The sequence below is a fragment of the Prosopis cineraria genome, unplaced genomic scaffold, assembly GCF_029017545.1.
Source record: "Prosopis cineraria cultivar Desert tree isolate PC_DT_omini unplaced genomic scaffold, ASM2901754v1 PC6, whole genome shotgun sequence".
NCBI classification, from domain to species: Eukaryota; Viridiplantae; Streptophyta; class Magnoliopsida; order Fabales; family Fabaceae; genus Prosopis; species Prosopis cineraria.
This window is the reverse complement of record NW_026555337.1, coordinates 33173161-33191201: the sequence shown is the minus strand read 5'-3', so window position 1 is coordinate 33191201 and position 18041 is coordinate 33173161. Positions and strand designations below refer to the sequence as shown.

General features: G+C 32.2%; 1 protein-coding gene and 1 pseudogene across 1 annotated transcript; one reads left to right on the top strand and one right to left on the bottom strand.

Annotated features, from left to right (window-relative positions):
- Positions 1-5201: 5201 nt before the first annotated feature.
- On the bottom strand, positions 5202-10579 carry LOC129314089 (eukaryotic translation initiation factor 2 subunit beta-like; annotated as a pseudogene).
- Positions 10580-12636: 2057 nt separating this feature from the next.
- On the top strand, positions 12637-16524 carry LOC129313803 (root phototropism protein 3-like). Its single transcript, XM_054957208.1, has 5 exons — positions 12637-13061; positions 13196-13265; positions 13778-14195; positions 14252-14904; positions 15905-16524. The coding sequence occupies exons 1-5, from the start codon at positions 12904-12906 to the stop codon at positions 16268-16270; spliced, it is 1665 nt and encodes a 554-aa protein (XP_054813183.1). The 5' UTR covers positions 12637-12903; the 3' UTR covers positions 16271-16524.
- Positions 16525-18041: the final 1517 nt, after the last annotated feature.

Sequence of the window (18041 nt, the reverse complement as noted above, 5' to 3'; positions counted from 1 at the left end):
ACATGAGATTTTAATAGTCACAACATCATGATCAAATTATGCTTAATAACCATACAACCCAAACTAAATCATTCATTCCGTTTCATCACCAACAAGGCAACAAGCTCATAACCACATATCACAGAATACTCAATAATTATTAACAACATGTTTGCATATCCACATCATCATTTTTATCACAATTAATAACATGTAATTCATAATTGCAAACAACAATTATTTATAAGAATTTAATTTTCAATTATCTCCACCCTTAGATTACCACCCTAAAAGTATAATTGGATTCCAAAGCAGCTTCCCAACAAGCTAAAAGAGCTTTGAAGTAGTCAATTTACAATTAATGATTAAAAGAAAGCATTAATAACTAATCATCTTTCATTAATCTTAATCACAATTAAGTCCTTAAACCCTCATTAAGTGTGATTAAGAAAAACAACCCCAAAACTCACTTCCAATAACTTATTTAACTTTCATTAAACTTAATAAACACTATTAGCTAATCTCATTAGTTTAATTTAACTTCTAACAACTTTAGGATTTCAGATTTAAGCATTCCCTTACGATAAATATATTCAAAACAATTTAAATAAAATATAACAATAATAGCAAGTCTCCCAACACCTCCAACAATAATCAAACAAATTTATAATAATATTGCACAATTATACAATATTACAAAATTTATAATTTTCTCAATAATCACCCAATTAACATGAAGTAACACTAATCACAAATTAAAAGCATGATTACCTCGTGGCTTTTCAATAAATTATTCCTTATAATTTCTCTCCCACTACAATCTTCACTAATAATACAATCTACAAATAATATATTATTTATAAATATTAGTTTCAATTTTGAAACTAATAAAATAATTCTAATAATAGAATTAAAAATATAACATAATTCCTAATCTCAATCTTAATACAAATCTAGAATTAATACTATTAAGTAAAATTTTTAACTCCTCTTTTAATTATCAATAAATATTAATAATCTAAAAATTAACTTCTAAACTAATTTCTATTATCAAAATTTTTTTTATTTCATAAATTCGTACCTAAAATATCTAAAAATTAAAAATTAAATCTCTAGCTTAGAATCATAATCCTATAGCCATAATAATTCATTTCTCATCCCAAATAATCATTTAAACCTCAATAAATCAACATATATTTTTTAGATCTAGTTTAGAATTTGATCCATAAGCCACAAATTCAAATATCATCAACAAATTTATACTCTAAAATATTTATTATACTACTAACAACCTCAAAAATCATATTTATTCAACATAAATTCATCCATCTTCCAAATCTTAAATTTTTTACCACTACAAACTCAAAAACTAAAGAAGAAGGATGACTAAAAAAAATTTTAGAACACTTACTTAGTCTTGAAAAACTTAAAATCACACCCTAAATATCCTATTAAAAACTCTTACCTTAAAAACTCAGATCTCCCGCACCGGCAAAACTAGACGCTCTCTCAGCCTCAGCTCGCGCACAGGGAAGAATGAAGAAACGAAGGAAACAGGTGAGTTTTTATAAAAATTCAGTGGGTCCCATATTTTTTTTATTATTTTTTCTTTCCTCTCTCTCCCTTTTTTTTATTATTATTATATATACGTAATGATTGCAGCATGTGGCGCCAAAAGTGCTTCTCTTCTTCTTCTTCTTCTTCTTTTTTTTTTCATACTTTTTTTTATAATAATAATTTAATAATATTTTTTTAATTAATTAATTAATAATTTTTTAATTAATTTTTTTAAAAAATTTAATTTAGAATTATATCCTAAGTTAGACTTAATGATCATTTTCTACAAATTTGATTATCTCTAAATATTTTTTTTTTAAATTTCTATTAATTCAAATTAACTATTAAAATTTAAATTGGGATGTTATAGTAATTATCCATAAACTCTCTTAAAATATTATCAACTTAATTAACTTAAAGGGTAGGAATTTGGGATGTTATGAAATCACAAATTTAAGTGGATACTTGCCAATATAGTGCATTTGCAAGTTTAGACTGGGCACTTATAAGCTATTATTGGACCTCACTTCAAAATAGTGAGCATTGTACACTTCTCACAAAGAAATCTTTCTTTGCACTAAGCTAAGTGAACACTTCCCTTGATTCTCTTAAAAATAGAGATGAAGTGTTTTCCTAATGAATTCTTTCTCAAAAAGATGATAGGAACAGTTTAGATCACTCAAGTAATCTATCAAAACAGTGAATAATACATTAATGCCTATAAACCAAATGAGAGTACATTTTACAAAAAATGAGTACAAACTGGTACGAATTAAATGTTAGGATAGTTAATGTACTTCCATGATTACCCACTCACTTAAATGATATCTTATTTATAGATTGAGGTCCAAAGAGACATTAGAAGCACTCAAGATGAGGATTATAGCCATCAGAGATGCTCCGGAGTGAATGGAAGTAGAAAAAGCACCTTTTTTGCAAACATCATTTAATGCTCTATCAGAACCTAGTCAAGTGTGTATTGGCAAGGGTTCATGCGTGAATTGGTGTAAGGCAAAACAGCTTGGCTCACTTCAAGCTACTTCAAGCATGTAGGCTATCTTGTGCAAGCATTTATTAAGAGTCATAAGCTCCTTGCCTGTATTTTGAGCTCAAACATGCAAGGGTACTATCTGATAAAAGCATGTATTGGATATGGACATACTAGAAGGTAAAACATACAAGTATAACATTTGAGACAACCTTGAATTAGCTTGCTCAAGGTTAAGGCTTTTTAAGTCAGGCTTATAAGTTATAACATTAGAAGCCCATTCAAGTGTGAATCACTAAGGTGACGTGTGTGGATTAGATTAGGCATAACTTCAAGCTGACACATTGGGACTAATTCAAGTGTGTATAATATTTAACTCAAGCATGAATTAGACCATAGAAGCAAATCTTAAGGCAAGAGCTAGTTCAAGTGTGTATTCATCCTAACACAAAGAGTTCTAGCCAAATTTAGAATACTTACTTTCACTGAAGACTCAAACATGTGTATGTCCCGTCCAGGATAAGTGTGAATTGGCTTATAGTGTCTAGCAAGGCTCCTGGATGCTAACTCAAGGGAGTATTAGTTCTAACTCATACTTGAATTAGATCCACCAAATCTTATGATGTATTATAAATGGCTGATTCGTGCGTGTGCTCTATCCAAAACAAGCATGAATTAGATTTTAAAGTCAAATACATTCTAAGTGTTTGATAACGGAATTTTAGGATATGTGAACCTATAACAAGTTCTAAAATACAAAATTCTTACTATGCAAAAAGTGATTTCGCTCTTAAATAATTTTCATATTAAATATAAGAGAAGATTAAGACATATAAACTTATAAATGTTAATTTTTTTTTCTTGTTATTTTTTATGTTTTTGAGATTTTGTCACTTGAACTTGTAAATATTGATCTGTACAAATAACATATCTCTTTCTCTTAATTTTATAATCATTAAAATACATGATTCAACAAAATGACCTTTAACCCTAATTTCAACATATAGGTATTATAATTTTTTGGCCACGCTTTTGCATTTTATAATTTCAAGTTTTGCTACATAATATCATAAATATGTTGATTTATCTCTTGATACGCTAATTTATAGGTATCGTTGTGAGATGGTATTATACCTTATAAAGAGGACGCAAAGTTTTCGGAAAATTTGCAAATTATTAATGGCCATTTCATTCTTCGGAAGTAAAAGATTTTAATTTTGCCTTGAGTTGGATTGAACATTATCTTCTTCTTCTTCTTCTTCTTATTTTTCCTTCGAATCTGTTAAGCTAAAACGAATTAACTTTATGTGATTGTAGCAGGGAGATTTGAAGTTCTGGCGTAAATTAATATTGTTGAAAAACTGTTTTCAAATGGAAGAGCATCATAACAATATGTTCGGCATGTGTATGGACTTTGGAGAACTGTTAATCTTGGTCAATGGTTTGACCAAGTGATCTGAGAGTAGATTTACGTTGACAATTGTAAAACCTCGTTTCTGATGGATTAAAACATAACATGAGCTCAAGGCCTAGGTGCTTAACGAATGAACTGTGTGATATGGACAGTTGAACTTGAACGATAATCCTCCAACATAAATTTCCTCACCTTTTCTAAGAGCCAGAAGTTTGTCATCAAGGTGAACCATGAGATCTCTATTTCTTTTGTTTATTTAAAGCGTCAGAGAAAGTATGGGATATTGAAGTTGAGAGGATGAAAAGAAATACACACACACTTCCTCCATTTTTTAACATAAAGGAAATTAGCACATGATATTTTAATTTTTTATAAGTAAAATTACACATTCCAATAAACATCTATCAGTTTCCTAAATTGTCTTGATAAAATCAGAACTTTCATTCATGAGACAAAACATTAATACGAACGACATTTTAATCCAGTTTTTATATTTTCAAATATAATTATTATATTTAACTAATTTTTTTAAATTGTGTGAATTAATTACTTTTCCCTTGCATTTTTTCCCCCTCAATGTCAATTCCAACAGTTGACATGTTGGAGAATCAGTATTTCCAACACCAACAAAATAGTCAAACATTGACATTTTCCCCTTACATTCAAAAACAAAAGAGTGTATAATACATGTAGTGTTGCGTTGGAAAAAAAATAAAAAATAAAATACTGTCTTCATTAATTTTAGACGCATTATTTCCTTCTCACCTTATGCATTGTGTATATATATATATATATATATATATTTTGGGGCTCATTTTTTCCCCCTAATAGATTGGTTATGTACAAATATATGAATTGCATGACAAAGTGCAAATTTTTCTTTTTGTCCACAATCACTCCATTGCGTCCACTCCCAATCTCCCATCACTGCTTAGTATGATCTAAATTATGGTATGGCTCCCATCATCACTGTCTTCAATCATCAGCTTCACAGCAGATTACATTTTCCAGGCAAAATTGATAAATCTATGAATGAAAATAAAAAATACTGGGAATAAATAAGATTGAGATCGGGTGTGATAGAATTTAGAAATGCTGTAGGCTTGAAAAATAGGGCAATTTACTCTAATGGAAACAGAGCACGAAGATATGGTTCCTACACGGACCAAAACTCGAAGAGATACGAAGGTAACTCATTTTTCAACTCAAGATCCATTTCTTCAACCCATCTTTATATATAAATATGGCAAGCACATGACTGAATCATGTCTCTGCATTCCAAGGAAAAAGGATTACCCAAAAGATCACGTATAATCGCATGAATTGGTCAAAATACAATCCACATGATGGAAAGCCAAAACCTTTCATAAACGTTATCAATAGAAACTATAGTGACTCACCAGCTAGAGGCAATAATTTGGCTTAAGCCTAATAAATCAATCCAAATAAGTGCGAAAAATTTTAGATTGAACTTGGTAGTTTATAATATTTTTTTTATTCCGGATTTATTTGGGCCGCCTGAATAAACTTAAAAAAAATCCAGGCAAAGCTGAATGAATTTAACCCAAATACTTGAATTCTATTTTTATTATTAATAAATAATATAAAATTAAAAAATTGATTTTTTAAAATAAAAATTAAAATTAGATTAAAAATAAAAAATAAATAAAATAGTATTTAATAATTCAGGTATTAGGGCCAACTCATTTAAACTAGAGATGTTAGGGTTGGACTTAGTTATATGATTTTTTTTTAAATGTTAGGGTATTTTAAACTCAGTGTAAATAAGTTTGACTCACCCACAGGCTTTATCACCAACAAATGTTGATCCAGTTGGTTAGAGTTTCATCCATAATTCACAAAATTGTGAAATTAAATTCTACTAATAATATAAGGATCTTATTGGTGAGTAATCTATAATAAGCTTGAAAATTATCTAGGACAAGAAGTGATTGGGGAGAGGAGAGGGCACATGCAAGAAGATTTACCTTTGAAAGTAGTGTGTGGATTCTTGCATCCAAAGCAAATGACTTGTTCATCTGAGAGATAAAGAAATATCAATCAGCTTTAGTCTCAAAATGATCAGAGATACACATCAACGCAATAAACAAGATAAAGAAGGAACAAGGGGGCGCCTCATCATTCTATCCCATAAAGAAGACTGAACAGAAATGCAAGCACAAACTCCAGGTTTATTTACAAAATTGCTGCTAAGGACACACGCACCTACAACACAATATTTAACCCATAAGAGAATTTCTATGCTCATTTCAGGAACATTCTAGCAATCACACAAGGTTGCAGAAACGTATGCAATTTTGCATTTATTACATACAAAAGAATCTCCATGAAATATCAAACATTAAAAATAAACACATACTGATGTATCACAGCAAAATTCCTTCAAAGTTCTTTGGTGCAAATGTTCCCTGCACAACCAATCTCTGCTCTCCATCTAGTGAGCCACTGGTACCCAGTTCAGCAAGCAAAACAACGAAATACGTGAAATGAAAAAATCAGTTTTCACAGCAATGTCAAAACGTATGACTCAATGTATATGAAGGGCATTGCACATACACCTAACAGGAAGAGGCGTTCAGCTAGCAGAAAAAGCAAAGAAAGATAATTATTCTTATGAACTCAATAGAACCAACAATATTTCATTCAGACTTCCAGTGAAAGATTATGTAATTGTAATAAGAAAAGGGAGTTAGTTAAGGGTAGTTGGGGTTTAGTATTTATTAGCCGTTAGGGATATTAATGACAGTGACTATAAATATATATATATATATATATATATATCAATGGCCCGGCTAATTGTAATTAGGCTTGGATAACGAATTGAGTTTCCTTTCCCTCTTGCTCTCTGTTCTCTATTCCCTCTCTTTTCTCTCATTCCACATCAGATGATGAAGTTGGTAGTATTGAAAACTTCTTCAAACTCCATTTTGCAAGCATTAACAAGTCATCTCTAACGTTCTCATTGAAGGGCCCACAAATATAAAAGGCTGATGCCACCCCTCATTACATGCATTAGTTTAAGAAACCACATCCAATTAAAAGAAAAACACAAGACAGCCCCGCCACAACCAGTCACTACACAAGAAATAAAGATTAAACAGAACTCAAGAAAACAAGGTAAATGAAGCAAGAAAGAAAGATATTATATTCCATCAACTTACCAAATTATCTTAACAAATAACAGGGAAAACCAAAAAATGCAACCATTGTTTAAAATTTGAAGGCTGTAAGAGAAACTATACACTGTATCTAATAAGTCAAGCAGAGAAATTTTGCTTCAGATTCTCATCTCATATAAAAAAGATGTGCTTTTATCAAATATTTATAGAGAACGATAGAGAAAAGATCAATATACGTTTTGCATAAGTTCATAAACTTCACAAAACAGTTTTTTTTTGTGCCCTCAAGAAGAACTTGAGGAGGCCTGATGTAAAACAGACACACACACACACACACGCTCAAACTGATTTGAACTGGAGGTACAGCAGAAACAGAGTGAGAGAACAAGAACAGGGAGGGAGAGAGAGACAGAATACAGAGAGAGGGACGATAGGAGGAAGCATAGAACAAAGAGGGAGGAGGAACTGAGAGGGAGAGGACGCAGGCGAGAGGGAGAGAGTTTTCAGAATATCTCAAATGAATTCATTCATCAAAATCTTCCTCAAATACATTTCAGCAATCTTTTTATAGGCACGAGGATTCCTTCTCCATGAGGACACCTCTATCCACTTGCTAAAAATAAAATTGTAAAATATTTCTGATTGCTGAAAAGGAAACTGATAAAACAAAAGTAATTGAAAGTAACACAGCTACAATCATTTTCTTCTAAAGCAGCATTTTCCATATTTCTTATCAAGGCCTCGTGACTGTTCTCTGACGATCCCCAACCAGTACTAGATTATTCTCACGTAGAATGTTAATCATCTTCCCAAGAAGCTGCAGAGAGAAACATCACGAAATAGAAAATCAAACTTCTAAGTCTATTATTATAATATGATGACGCGTCAACAATTAACACCGGTGACAACTGAACCAAGCTTCCTCTAACAACTGATATGAAACACAAAAGAGTAAAGGAATAAAACACTTTCCCTCAACAGTCTACAAACGAATCATCTAAGCCAAATCAACATTTTCATGTTATAACTAAGTTGATCTCTAATATAACCCTATTGATAAATTCAAGATAACTTCACAAAACTTACAACCCAAAGGATATATTAACTAAGGAAAAGATATGAAATGGAAAGAAATCAAAGATAAAGTAGTTCAGAAAACATCCAAGCCAGGCATACCAGATGGTTATTAATTGGAGAAACCTACATTAGTTATGATGAAAGCAAAGGGATTTCCTTTGCTTTCCTTTATTCCACGATGTTTATTCTACTCATGTAATCACAATCACTATTTTAACAGGTTCTATCCATCCATTTTTATCATTATTTTAAAATTTAAAATAGGTAAACAAGGGTTAATTGCCATTACTACTTCTATATTCTAATTTCTATTCCATTTTGTCTGCCAAAAACAAGCAAAGGGCCGCACAAAAAGGGTTGCTCCAACAAAGATAAAGCACCCTTGAATGCAAAAGTTTATCAAAGCTGAAGTACCCACAAAGCACAACAAGAAGTATATAATTAATGTGCTTCCATTTCAAGAATTCTCACAAGTCATTATAAATCCACAATCAAGAAGAAGCTTCTAAAATATAAGTCCGTTCAAAGGCCTTAGACAGTAACACGGACTCATATATAAGAGCTCAGAATCCTGGATTTTTCAAGGGACCAATTGATTAAGTAATTACATAAAATTTACCCATGACAGAGACAAGGAGAGGCTAATAATTGCAGAAGGCATGTAAAATAGAATATACCTCCTCATATTGATAATCACAATCACTACCTTCCCAAGGATAACAAGGGGCCAAGGCATGTTCTTTTCCTTCATCCTCTCCAGAGTAAAATAAGCCAAGAAAAATTATTAGATGCTCATCGCTCACTTGGCTAACTTCACTCGACATCAAGAGTATAACAAACATACAGTCATTAAGTTCAGTTTAATGCACAACAGTAAAATAAGACAACCGTTTACCATCTAAATCTTCATTTGCATCTCCACCCTCATCAGTAAAGTTACGGGTTTCAACCTGCCACAAAAAAACAAGCACCATATTGCTCCCATATAATTTACATATTTCTAATGGCTGCTGCATAGATTGTGTAAAAATCATTCAATATAAATTCTGAATGACTTAATGGCCTTTTTCTTCTTCTTTTTTAAGCCAGTAAATGTAGTCTCAACCCCATCCGAAACTACAAAAATGAGAATGAACCATGCATATTCACAAACATAGATATATCAAATGACAACATCAGCAACAGTAATAAAATTTTTTTAGTTTAAATTAGATACCAGACAGATTTTCTAACTTCTCAGCCAAGTTGTTCACTTAATGATCAGCAAGATCTATAATTATAATTTTCTTCTTTTTCTTCTTCTTAGTAGGATCAAATGGGGCAATCTGTCATTCATCAATTAAGTTCTCAGATGGGAGTGCTTTTTGACAAAACAGTTAATTGTGGTAACATAACTGACAAAACAGTTAATTGCGGTAACAGATGAATGGGATTGCCAGGGAATGGAAACATAGAAATAGCAACATAGAGACCATAGAAAAAAAAAATTCCTGTATAGCTAATCAACCAAAACACAAAACAGAACAGCGTTGTAAAATAAAATAAAAAAAAAATTAAGAAGGGAAAGAAGAATACTTACTCAGGAGCCTCCTCCTTCGTATCATTATGTGTTTCATCAGCCATGGTTGTTGCAACATAAGTACAATAGAAGGTGATCAGTCAATTGGTAAGCATAGGTGGACCTATATTACACTCAGTGGGGGCATCATTGTGTTACAGTATCCTATAGGACCGATTATCTAAAATATGCCAAATCAGTCATTCACATGTGGATGTCGTGTTAGTGATTGTCGGTAAGTCATCCATCCTCTAGAAGAAATTGTGCGTTAGCACCAAATAAATAGTGAATTAAGGGTGACTTTTATTCTTGTATTTTACACAAAGTTCATAGATGATCTTAAATTTAATTATAAGTTTATTTTATTTCTTAATTGTTAACATTTTTAAACTCAACGCCCAACCATTTTCTTTGTTAGTAAGGCTCATTTTTTAATTTTTTAATATTTTTTATTATAAGACATTTAAGTCGGTCCACCAGTCTTTTTCAATTTTTTTTTTCTTTCCTCCCCTTTTCTCTCTCTCTCTCCCTCCTCCCTCTCTTCTTCAGAAGATTGTCCCCATCTAAATCAAGGTCGTGCATCATATATATAGCTAGACACTCGAAACGAAGATGAAGCCGATGTGGTAAGTAAGTTGGTGATCGATGCAACTGAGCTCTCTGGGAACCGGCAAGGAAGTCAACAAGCTGAGTGCTTATGCAGAGCTTTAAAGGACCAGCAAGTCGAGTTGGCCGTGAACACGAGAGAGAGAGAGAGAGAACTGGTTTAGCGAGGAGTGGAGGAGAAAGAAAGTGATTGTGTAGAGTTTCAAAGGACCAGCAAGTCGAACATCTCCCATCCTCCTCCGATCTTCATTGTTGGCCATCTCTACACAAGCTTGCTCACATGGAAGGCACGAAGGGTTTGGAGCGAAGCAATGAGGAGTGCATGTCCATTCCCTCTCCCTCCTTCGTTCTCTATCTTCCCATCAACAATAGCTCAGGCGACTCCTTCTTGATCCTTCTCAGTTCAAAGTGAATGATATGACCCTTAACTCCTCTCTGTTTCTAAAGAAAAATAACAGGGGAGAACAGAGACGCTTCACTTCTTCACAAAGGACACAAGCCCAATAACAGCGCATACATGCGGGTTCCTTCACGTGGAGAAGGGAGAAAGTGGGAAGGGGAGAATGATGAAGAAAAGAGCACCACTGAAGAGCATGGAGTCTTTGCGTTCGAATTTACGTGTCATAGTGAAGGCCACAAGGGAAGACAAGCTTTCTTCATCCTCGTGTGCATGTGAGAAGATGATGTTGTTTTCGATGGGAGATTCACCCTGGAGAAGAATGGCAAGAGAGTTTAAGGGAGGTGATGGGCATAGAGGACAAGCTTATTGCAATAGCTTGGGTAATTTTAGTTATGTTATTATATTTTTTATCTAATGTAATTGTTTTTAAAAAATATTATATTATTTTTTAAATTATTAATTTTAAATTGAGTTATCTCACAACTTTTGACCTAGCACGGATATAATTAAAAATTAAACGTACCCGTATATATTACAGGATATTTCTCCATAAGTATTCTATATTCTAACAGTTATTTTATAATTTTTTTAATAATTTTTTCACTATATCACCTCAAAATTTAAAAAATACCTAATATTTTATTTAATTATTAAAAATATCCTTATATTTTTTAAAAATTTTTATTTAAAAATCAAAATATCTATACTTATATTATAAAATGTTAAAATATATTATAAATATTCTCGTACTCATATCCTAAAATTTTAAAAATTTACCGCGCACTCATATCATGTTCCTCATATCATGTTGTATTATATTGAATACTCATATTTATATCTATGCAACCTAGCTTTTGACTTTAGGTCTTAGTTTCACCAGTGACTACGATAGCTTGGATAGAGGGGGGAGAGAGGAGAGAGAGAATGTGAGGGGGGAGGGGAGAGAGAGGAGAAAGATGGCAGTAAGCTTGGAAATTGGCTAGTTTGAAGTTTTGGTGTGCTCGGAAGCCTCCGCGGAACTTGCTGTCGGCGTTGAAGAGGGCACGACAAAATGCAAATGGGTACTCTGTGGAGGGAGGGTGAGAGAGAGAGAATGAAAGAGAGTGGGAGAAGAATTTTTTATATTATAAAAAATATAAAAATATTGGTGAGACTTATTATGAAATATTTTATAATAAAAATATTAAAAAAAATTTAAATGTGAGCCCATTGACTGAAAAAAACAGACGATGCAAAAGATAGGGTGATGACTTTAAAAATGTTAATGGGTGAGGGATAAAATAAATTTATAATTAAGTTTAAGGTTATTTGTGAACTTTTATGTATAATTTTGGAATAAAAATGACTCTTGATCCATAAATAATCAATAGTTTTTTTAACTAAAATGTACTTTTAATCCTTTAATTTTACATGACATTTTATTTTATAATCTTAATTTTATAAAGTTTTTTTTTAATCCTTTAACTTTAATATTATTAGTATCATTCCAACAAATATTTATATCAAACTTTTAAATATTGACAAAATAATCTCTCTAATATAATAAGTTTAAATTTTTTAAAATATCAATAACTGATACAAAAAATAATTATTTAAAAAAAATAATGTTAAGATTAAAAGATTAAGAAGATATTATATAAAATTAAATTAAATAATTAAATTAAAATTTTATATAAAATTAGATCACTAAATATGCTCTAGGCATAGTTTTTCATTCAACTTATTTGGATCACATTGGATAAACCCATTAATCATGTGCTCTTCGCCTACAAAACTTGACGCGTTCTTGTCATGACTTTAATACCAATCGTTTTGAGGCCATAAAATGCAATTGCTTTGTCTTAATCCGAAGACTAAATACACGCACAAAGCCTTTTGATGTCATGAGGCCGCAAGTTGGTTTCTGTATCTGGGACGTGTTTTTGTGGCACAACACAGAGTCACCCGTCGTAATTGATGAGGGCGACGCCAATGAAGATGGTATTCCTGGAATTAGTGGACGAGATTCTATTGATGTTGACTCTGATGCTCTTGCTTCCTATATGTTTCGTGTTATAGCGAAGTCAGATAGCAAAACGTAACCAACCTTTTAATGACATAACTACCTACAATCAGGATCAGGGCAACCCAGAGCATGAGTCTGCATATACAAGATATGATCACTCAAGCTTTTGGAATAGAAAGATGAAGCACGCTAAGTCCATCATGGTGGGAAGAAGAAGTTTTGACAGAGAGAATCTCACTGGCGGGATATTATCTGGTCGGAAGCGTAACCAATGTGTCATTTTACCGGCCAATATCCCTATGGTTGCTGATTCCTTTGAGCGAAGAAACCAGAACTGGTAATCTTGTCTCCCTCATCCAAAAATGGGTAAAAAAGTTTCTTAATTAATCTGTTCTTCGATTGGAATTCCCTTTCTTCGATGTCACTCTAAAAAAGTATCTGTTTGCTGAATGACCCCTCTGTTTGACACAGGATTGCTCGGGCAAATTCGCCTCCTGATCTGATCATACAAGTTGGGGATTCCAGCTTTCACTTGCACAAGGTGGAGTAAACTAAATCACTCCTTGAATTCGCCTCTTTAGTTTAGTTCAGATCATCACTAGGTTCAAGCCTTCTCGAACTCCGTTTCCTTCGTCTCCATCTTCGAACCCAGGTCAGCGGCGTTGGCGGCAATTCCAGAGTCCAAATTCCATCTTCGTCTTCTTCGGTTCAGCGGCGGCGACATATCTTCAAACCACGACTTACTTCGACTTCTCGAGATCTGGTTCGAGTTCGAGTTGCATCGCTGCGTTTGCTCAAGATCGCGTCTCCGCCGAGATCGTCGTTCCCCACTGCTGGTTTCCGGCGCCTAAACTCATACCCAATCCCACTCCTAATCCCATTCTCAATTCCATAAAATTCAATGCTTTGCATCAAACGAGGCCTTAGACTGCATCTTTCTTTTAATTTCACTTTGTTCATCAATATCCTTTTTAAATTTGTCTTCAATATATCAGAGAAAGAAGCTTTTCAACCCCTCCCCTTCTAACTGCACATGACTTTTGTGATTTCCAGCTTCCTATGGTGTCAAGAAGTGAATATTTGAATAGGCTCGTCTTTGACAGGAGTAGCAATAGAGAGAGTGCCGATAACATCCTCAAAATTCAAGTAGAAAATCTTCCAGGTGGAGCAAAAACCTTTGAATTGGTGGTGAAGTTCTGTTATGGGTGGAAAATTGAAATAAAAGCAAGCAATGTCGCCTCACTCAATTGTGCTGCACATTTCTTGGAAATGAGTGACGACCTTGAAAAAGGAAATCTGATTTCCAAGTCAGACGCTTTTCTGAGCTTTCTCATGTTATCTTCATGGAAAGACACCTTCCGTATTCTTAAATGCAGCGAACCCATTTCCTCTTGGGCCAAGGAATTAGACATAGTGAAACGCTGCACAGAAGCAATAGCTTGGAAGGCTTGCATTAACCCAAAAGCATTCAGTTTTGATTTTGAACATGCAGAGTTCTTCAATGCTCAAGCAAAAAAATCACAGAAGATGAAAGCAGTGCAGATACTTGGTGGTTTGAAGATGTATCATCCCTTCGAATAGATCACTTCATTGAGGTGATTCAGTCTATTAAAAGACGAGGAATGAAATCAGATCTAGTTGGATCATGCATAGCACAGTGGACCACTAAGTGGCTTTCCCAAGTCACGTTAGGACTAGAGAAGATGACTCCCAAACACATAACCCACCAATTACACAGAGTTACAGTTGAATGCTTGATCAAAATACTTCCCGCTGAAGAAAACTCAGTCCCTTGCAGTTTCTTGCTTCACTTGCTCAAGGCAGGGGTGATGCTGAAAATAAACCCAGAATTGTTGAACATGCTTGAAAAAAGAATAGCTTTCATGTTGGAGCAGTGTCGTGTTGAAGATCTCCTGGTTAAGAATCAAGCAGGGGACAATGATTCTACCTATGATGTGGCTGTTGTTCACAGGGTATTGCAATTTTATGTTTCTTACATGTTTACTGATAGTGCAGCGAAATTTCATGTTGTTGGGAGCTTGGTGGATGGGTATCTAACGCAAATTGCAAGGGACGAGAATGTCACAGTGGAAAGCTTCCAATCAATTGTTGAAGTTCTGCCTCAAAATGCTCGTTACTGTGATGACAGCCTCTACAGAGCCATTGACGTATACCTCAAGGTAAGGATCTAGGTTTAGTTAAGTCTTTAGGTTTTGAGAAAAAACTAATCCGGATAAAACCAATCGATTAACTAAAGTTTGGAACTTGTTCAGTTTTTTTTTTTTTTCAATAATCTGAAAGGTTCAGTTTGATTTAAATTTTTTTTGTGAGACACTTTTTATAATAAATATACGCACGTATTTACCAATAATTTTTAATTTTTAATTACTATTTTACCAAAAAAAATGGATAAATTAGCTTACTGGTTAGAAAAAATTTTATGTCTAGAAAATGTGGATAAAATTTTTTAAAAATTTAAAAGTATGATTGATTCACATTGATATACAAAAAGTTTATTATTGATAAATAAGAGGTTTATTATCAAAAATTTTAAAATTTACAAAGAGTTTATCATTGATGTACAATGATATATCACTGATAAGTATAACAAATTGATTATAATATAAAATATAATAAATATTGAAATGTTTGTTTGGTTTAATATTATAATATGGGTTATATTTGCAAAAATTCCCAAAAAAAGTTGTTGAGAACAAAATAATATACTTTTAACACTTAATTGACACATTTAATTATTAAAAACTAATATATTATCTTTAAAATATTTGATTGTAAATTTTAAAAAAATTATTAAAAATTATTATAGACAATATTTAGTTAATCATAATAGATTTTTTATTCGTGGTTTACAAATAACTAAACTGAGGAAACAGAAAAAAATTATAAAATAAATATAATAAGATTTGGTTCAAATTTTAATAGATAAAAACCTAATCCAAGTTGAATTGAATAATTTTGTCAAAAGAAAAACCAAACCAAACTTTATTTATAATTAATTTTTGAGGGATTCATGTCGATTTGATTTGGTTTGATTTAGTTTAATCAGTTTGGAATTGAATTGTTTTGAATACCCTCACCTTAATGTATAAATAAATGAATGCTCGTTCAATTTCCTTTTTTTTTTTTGGGTTTAAACTGAGGGTTTACCGAAATTTACAGGCACACCCAGATTTGACAGAAGAAGAGAGAACAAGGTTGTGTAAAGTTCTGGAGTATCATAGTTTATCACAAGAAGCACGCCAGCATGTGATGAAGAATGAGAGGTTGCCCTTGAAACTGACAACGAGGTTCGTGCTTCTAGAGCAAGTGAGCATGACGAGATCAATGACGAAGAAGAATTACCGAAGAACAGGCACTCAGACGATCATCAGAGTAAGCAAAGATTTTGAGAACGGATGGTTGAATGCCGCCGGCCAGGAGATACAGACGATGAGGAAAGACATGGAAATGATGAAGTCACAGCTTAAGGATCTGCTTACTTGCAAAATAAAGCTTCAAAAGCAACTCAAGAGATTCGTTGGCTGAAACTACACCTGCTTCTTCTTCTTCTTCATCGCCATCGTTGTCCGTGGTGTTTCTTGAAACGTGTTTTTGATTTGATTAAAACGAGGTCGGACATAATACCTCTAAAACCTGATGTACCGGTGCTTATGTATTTCATGGTGATTGTTAAATCTTTACTTATATCTGATGTATGAGGAGGGGTAAAAAGAGAAGAAAGAAATAAAGAGGGAGAAACAGAAATGATAAGATTCCTATAATTTCAGTTGCCATTGTAATTATTTTGTATTAAAATTTTTAGGGTGAATTACTTTGAAATTGCCCACATCATATTTAAATAGTATAAGATTTATTAAGTAAAGGAAAATGATAATTAAATGTTTGTTATTTTTTTTTGTTAAATTGTCAATGGAGTTATAATATTTAAATGTACTCTTTTGTTTTCAAATAGAAGAGAAAATAACAAATTATATTGTTAAGAGAGTTCGTTAAATACAATAATTATGTTTGAAATTAAAAAAATTTGAATTAAATCATTCTTATAATTAATGAAATTAATTTATCTAATAAAAATAAACCTTGACTTTGTGGGGACAATTTGAAAAAATATGATAAATATTTCTTAAAATTTATAATTTTGTTTTATGAATAAAAATAAAGAACCAGAAGGAGCATTGTGCGGACCTTACCCAGAAGTGGGGTCTCTCCACTTCCCCCATCTCCACCATTTATTAATTTTTTTATTTAAAAAAATTATTTAATAAAAAAATTTGAATGGTGAAGATGGGGGAAGTGGAGGGAAAGGAGGAAAAGAAAGGAAGAGACCCCTGGTCCGATCTTACCCAATGTTTCACCTAAAATTTGTAAGAATGTATTGGATATGAAAATAAAGAGAGGAGGGTCTCTTCACTTTTTTTCTTTCTTTTCCTTTCATTTCTCACTAATCACCATTAATTATATTTTATTAAATAAATTTTATTTTAATAATAAATTTGATGAATAGGAAAAATTGAGAAAGGAAAAAAAAAAGAGGGTGTGCCCCTGAAGATGGCCGTTTAATGGGTGTGCCCCTCAGTTGACAAATGGCTTGTCTACATAGACCTTAAATTTCGTGTAATCAATGCATTAGATTGAGCATGGCCAAAAAGAAAATAATCCTTTTCAAATATAAGAAAAATAAGCAATTTATATAATGGTAGGCAATAATTTAAGAACCTGTTTGGATATACAACTTTTCATTTTTGAAAAGTACTTTTTTATTTTTTAAATGTAAAAAATTATTTGAATATTATATAATTGGATAAAATGAGATGTGCATCCTAAAGCCATTAGAAAGGGAATTTCAAAATGTGAACCGGAGAAAGCTTTTCGAATGTACATCTGGACCCCGATAATGGCATTAAAAATGTAAACGTATATAAAACTTTCATTATTTTTTATTTCTTTCTTACAAGATTATATAAATAATATACTTGTTCTAGAATATATACTTTCCAGTTAAAAACTCAGACTTGTTACCCAAAAAAAAAAAAAACTCATATTTTAAATGATGTGTATATGTGTGATTTTCCCAAGTATTTTTTTTTTTTTTTCACGACAGCCACAAATGGCTGAAAACAGTTCATTTTTTAGATTGAGCAGTTCATAACTTTTGATAAAGAGATGAATAAAATTTGAAATTTAATTAGAGACTTGATTATATATTATATGTCAAACAATTAATCATGTTAGTATGTAATATTTGTTGTAAAATATAGTTAATATAAAGAGTAGAGAAGGACAAGAAAAAACAAGA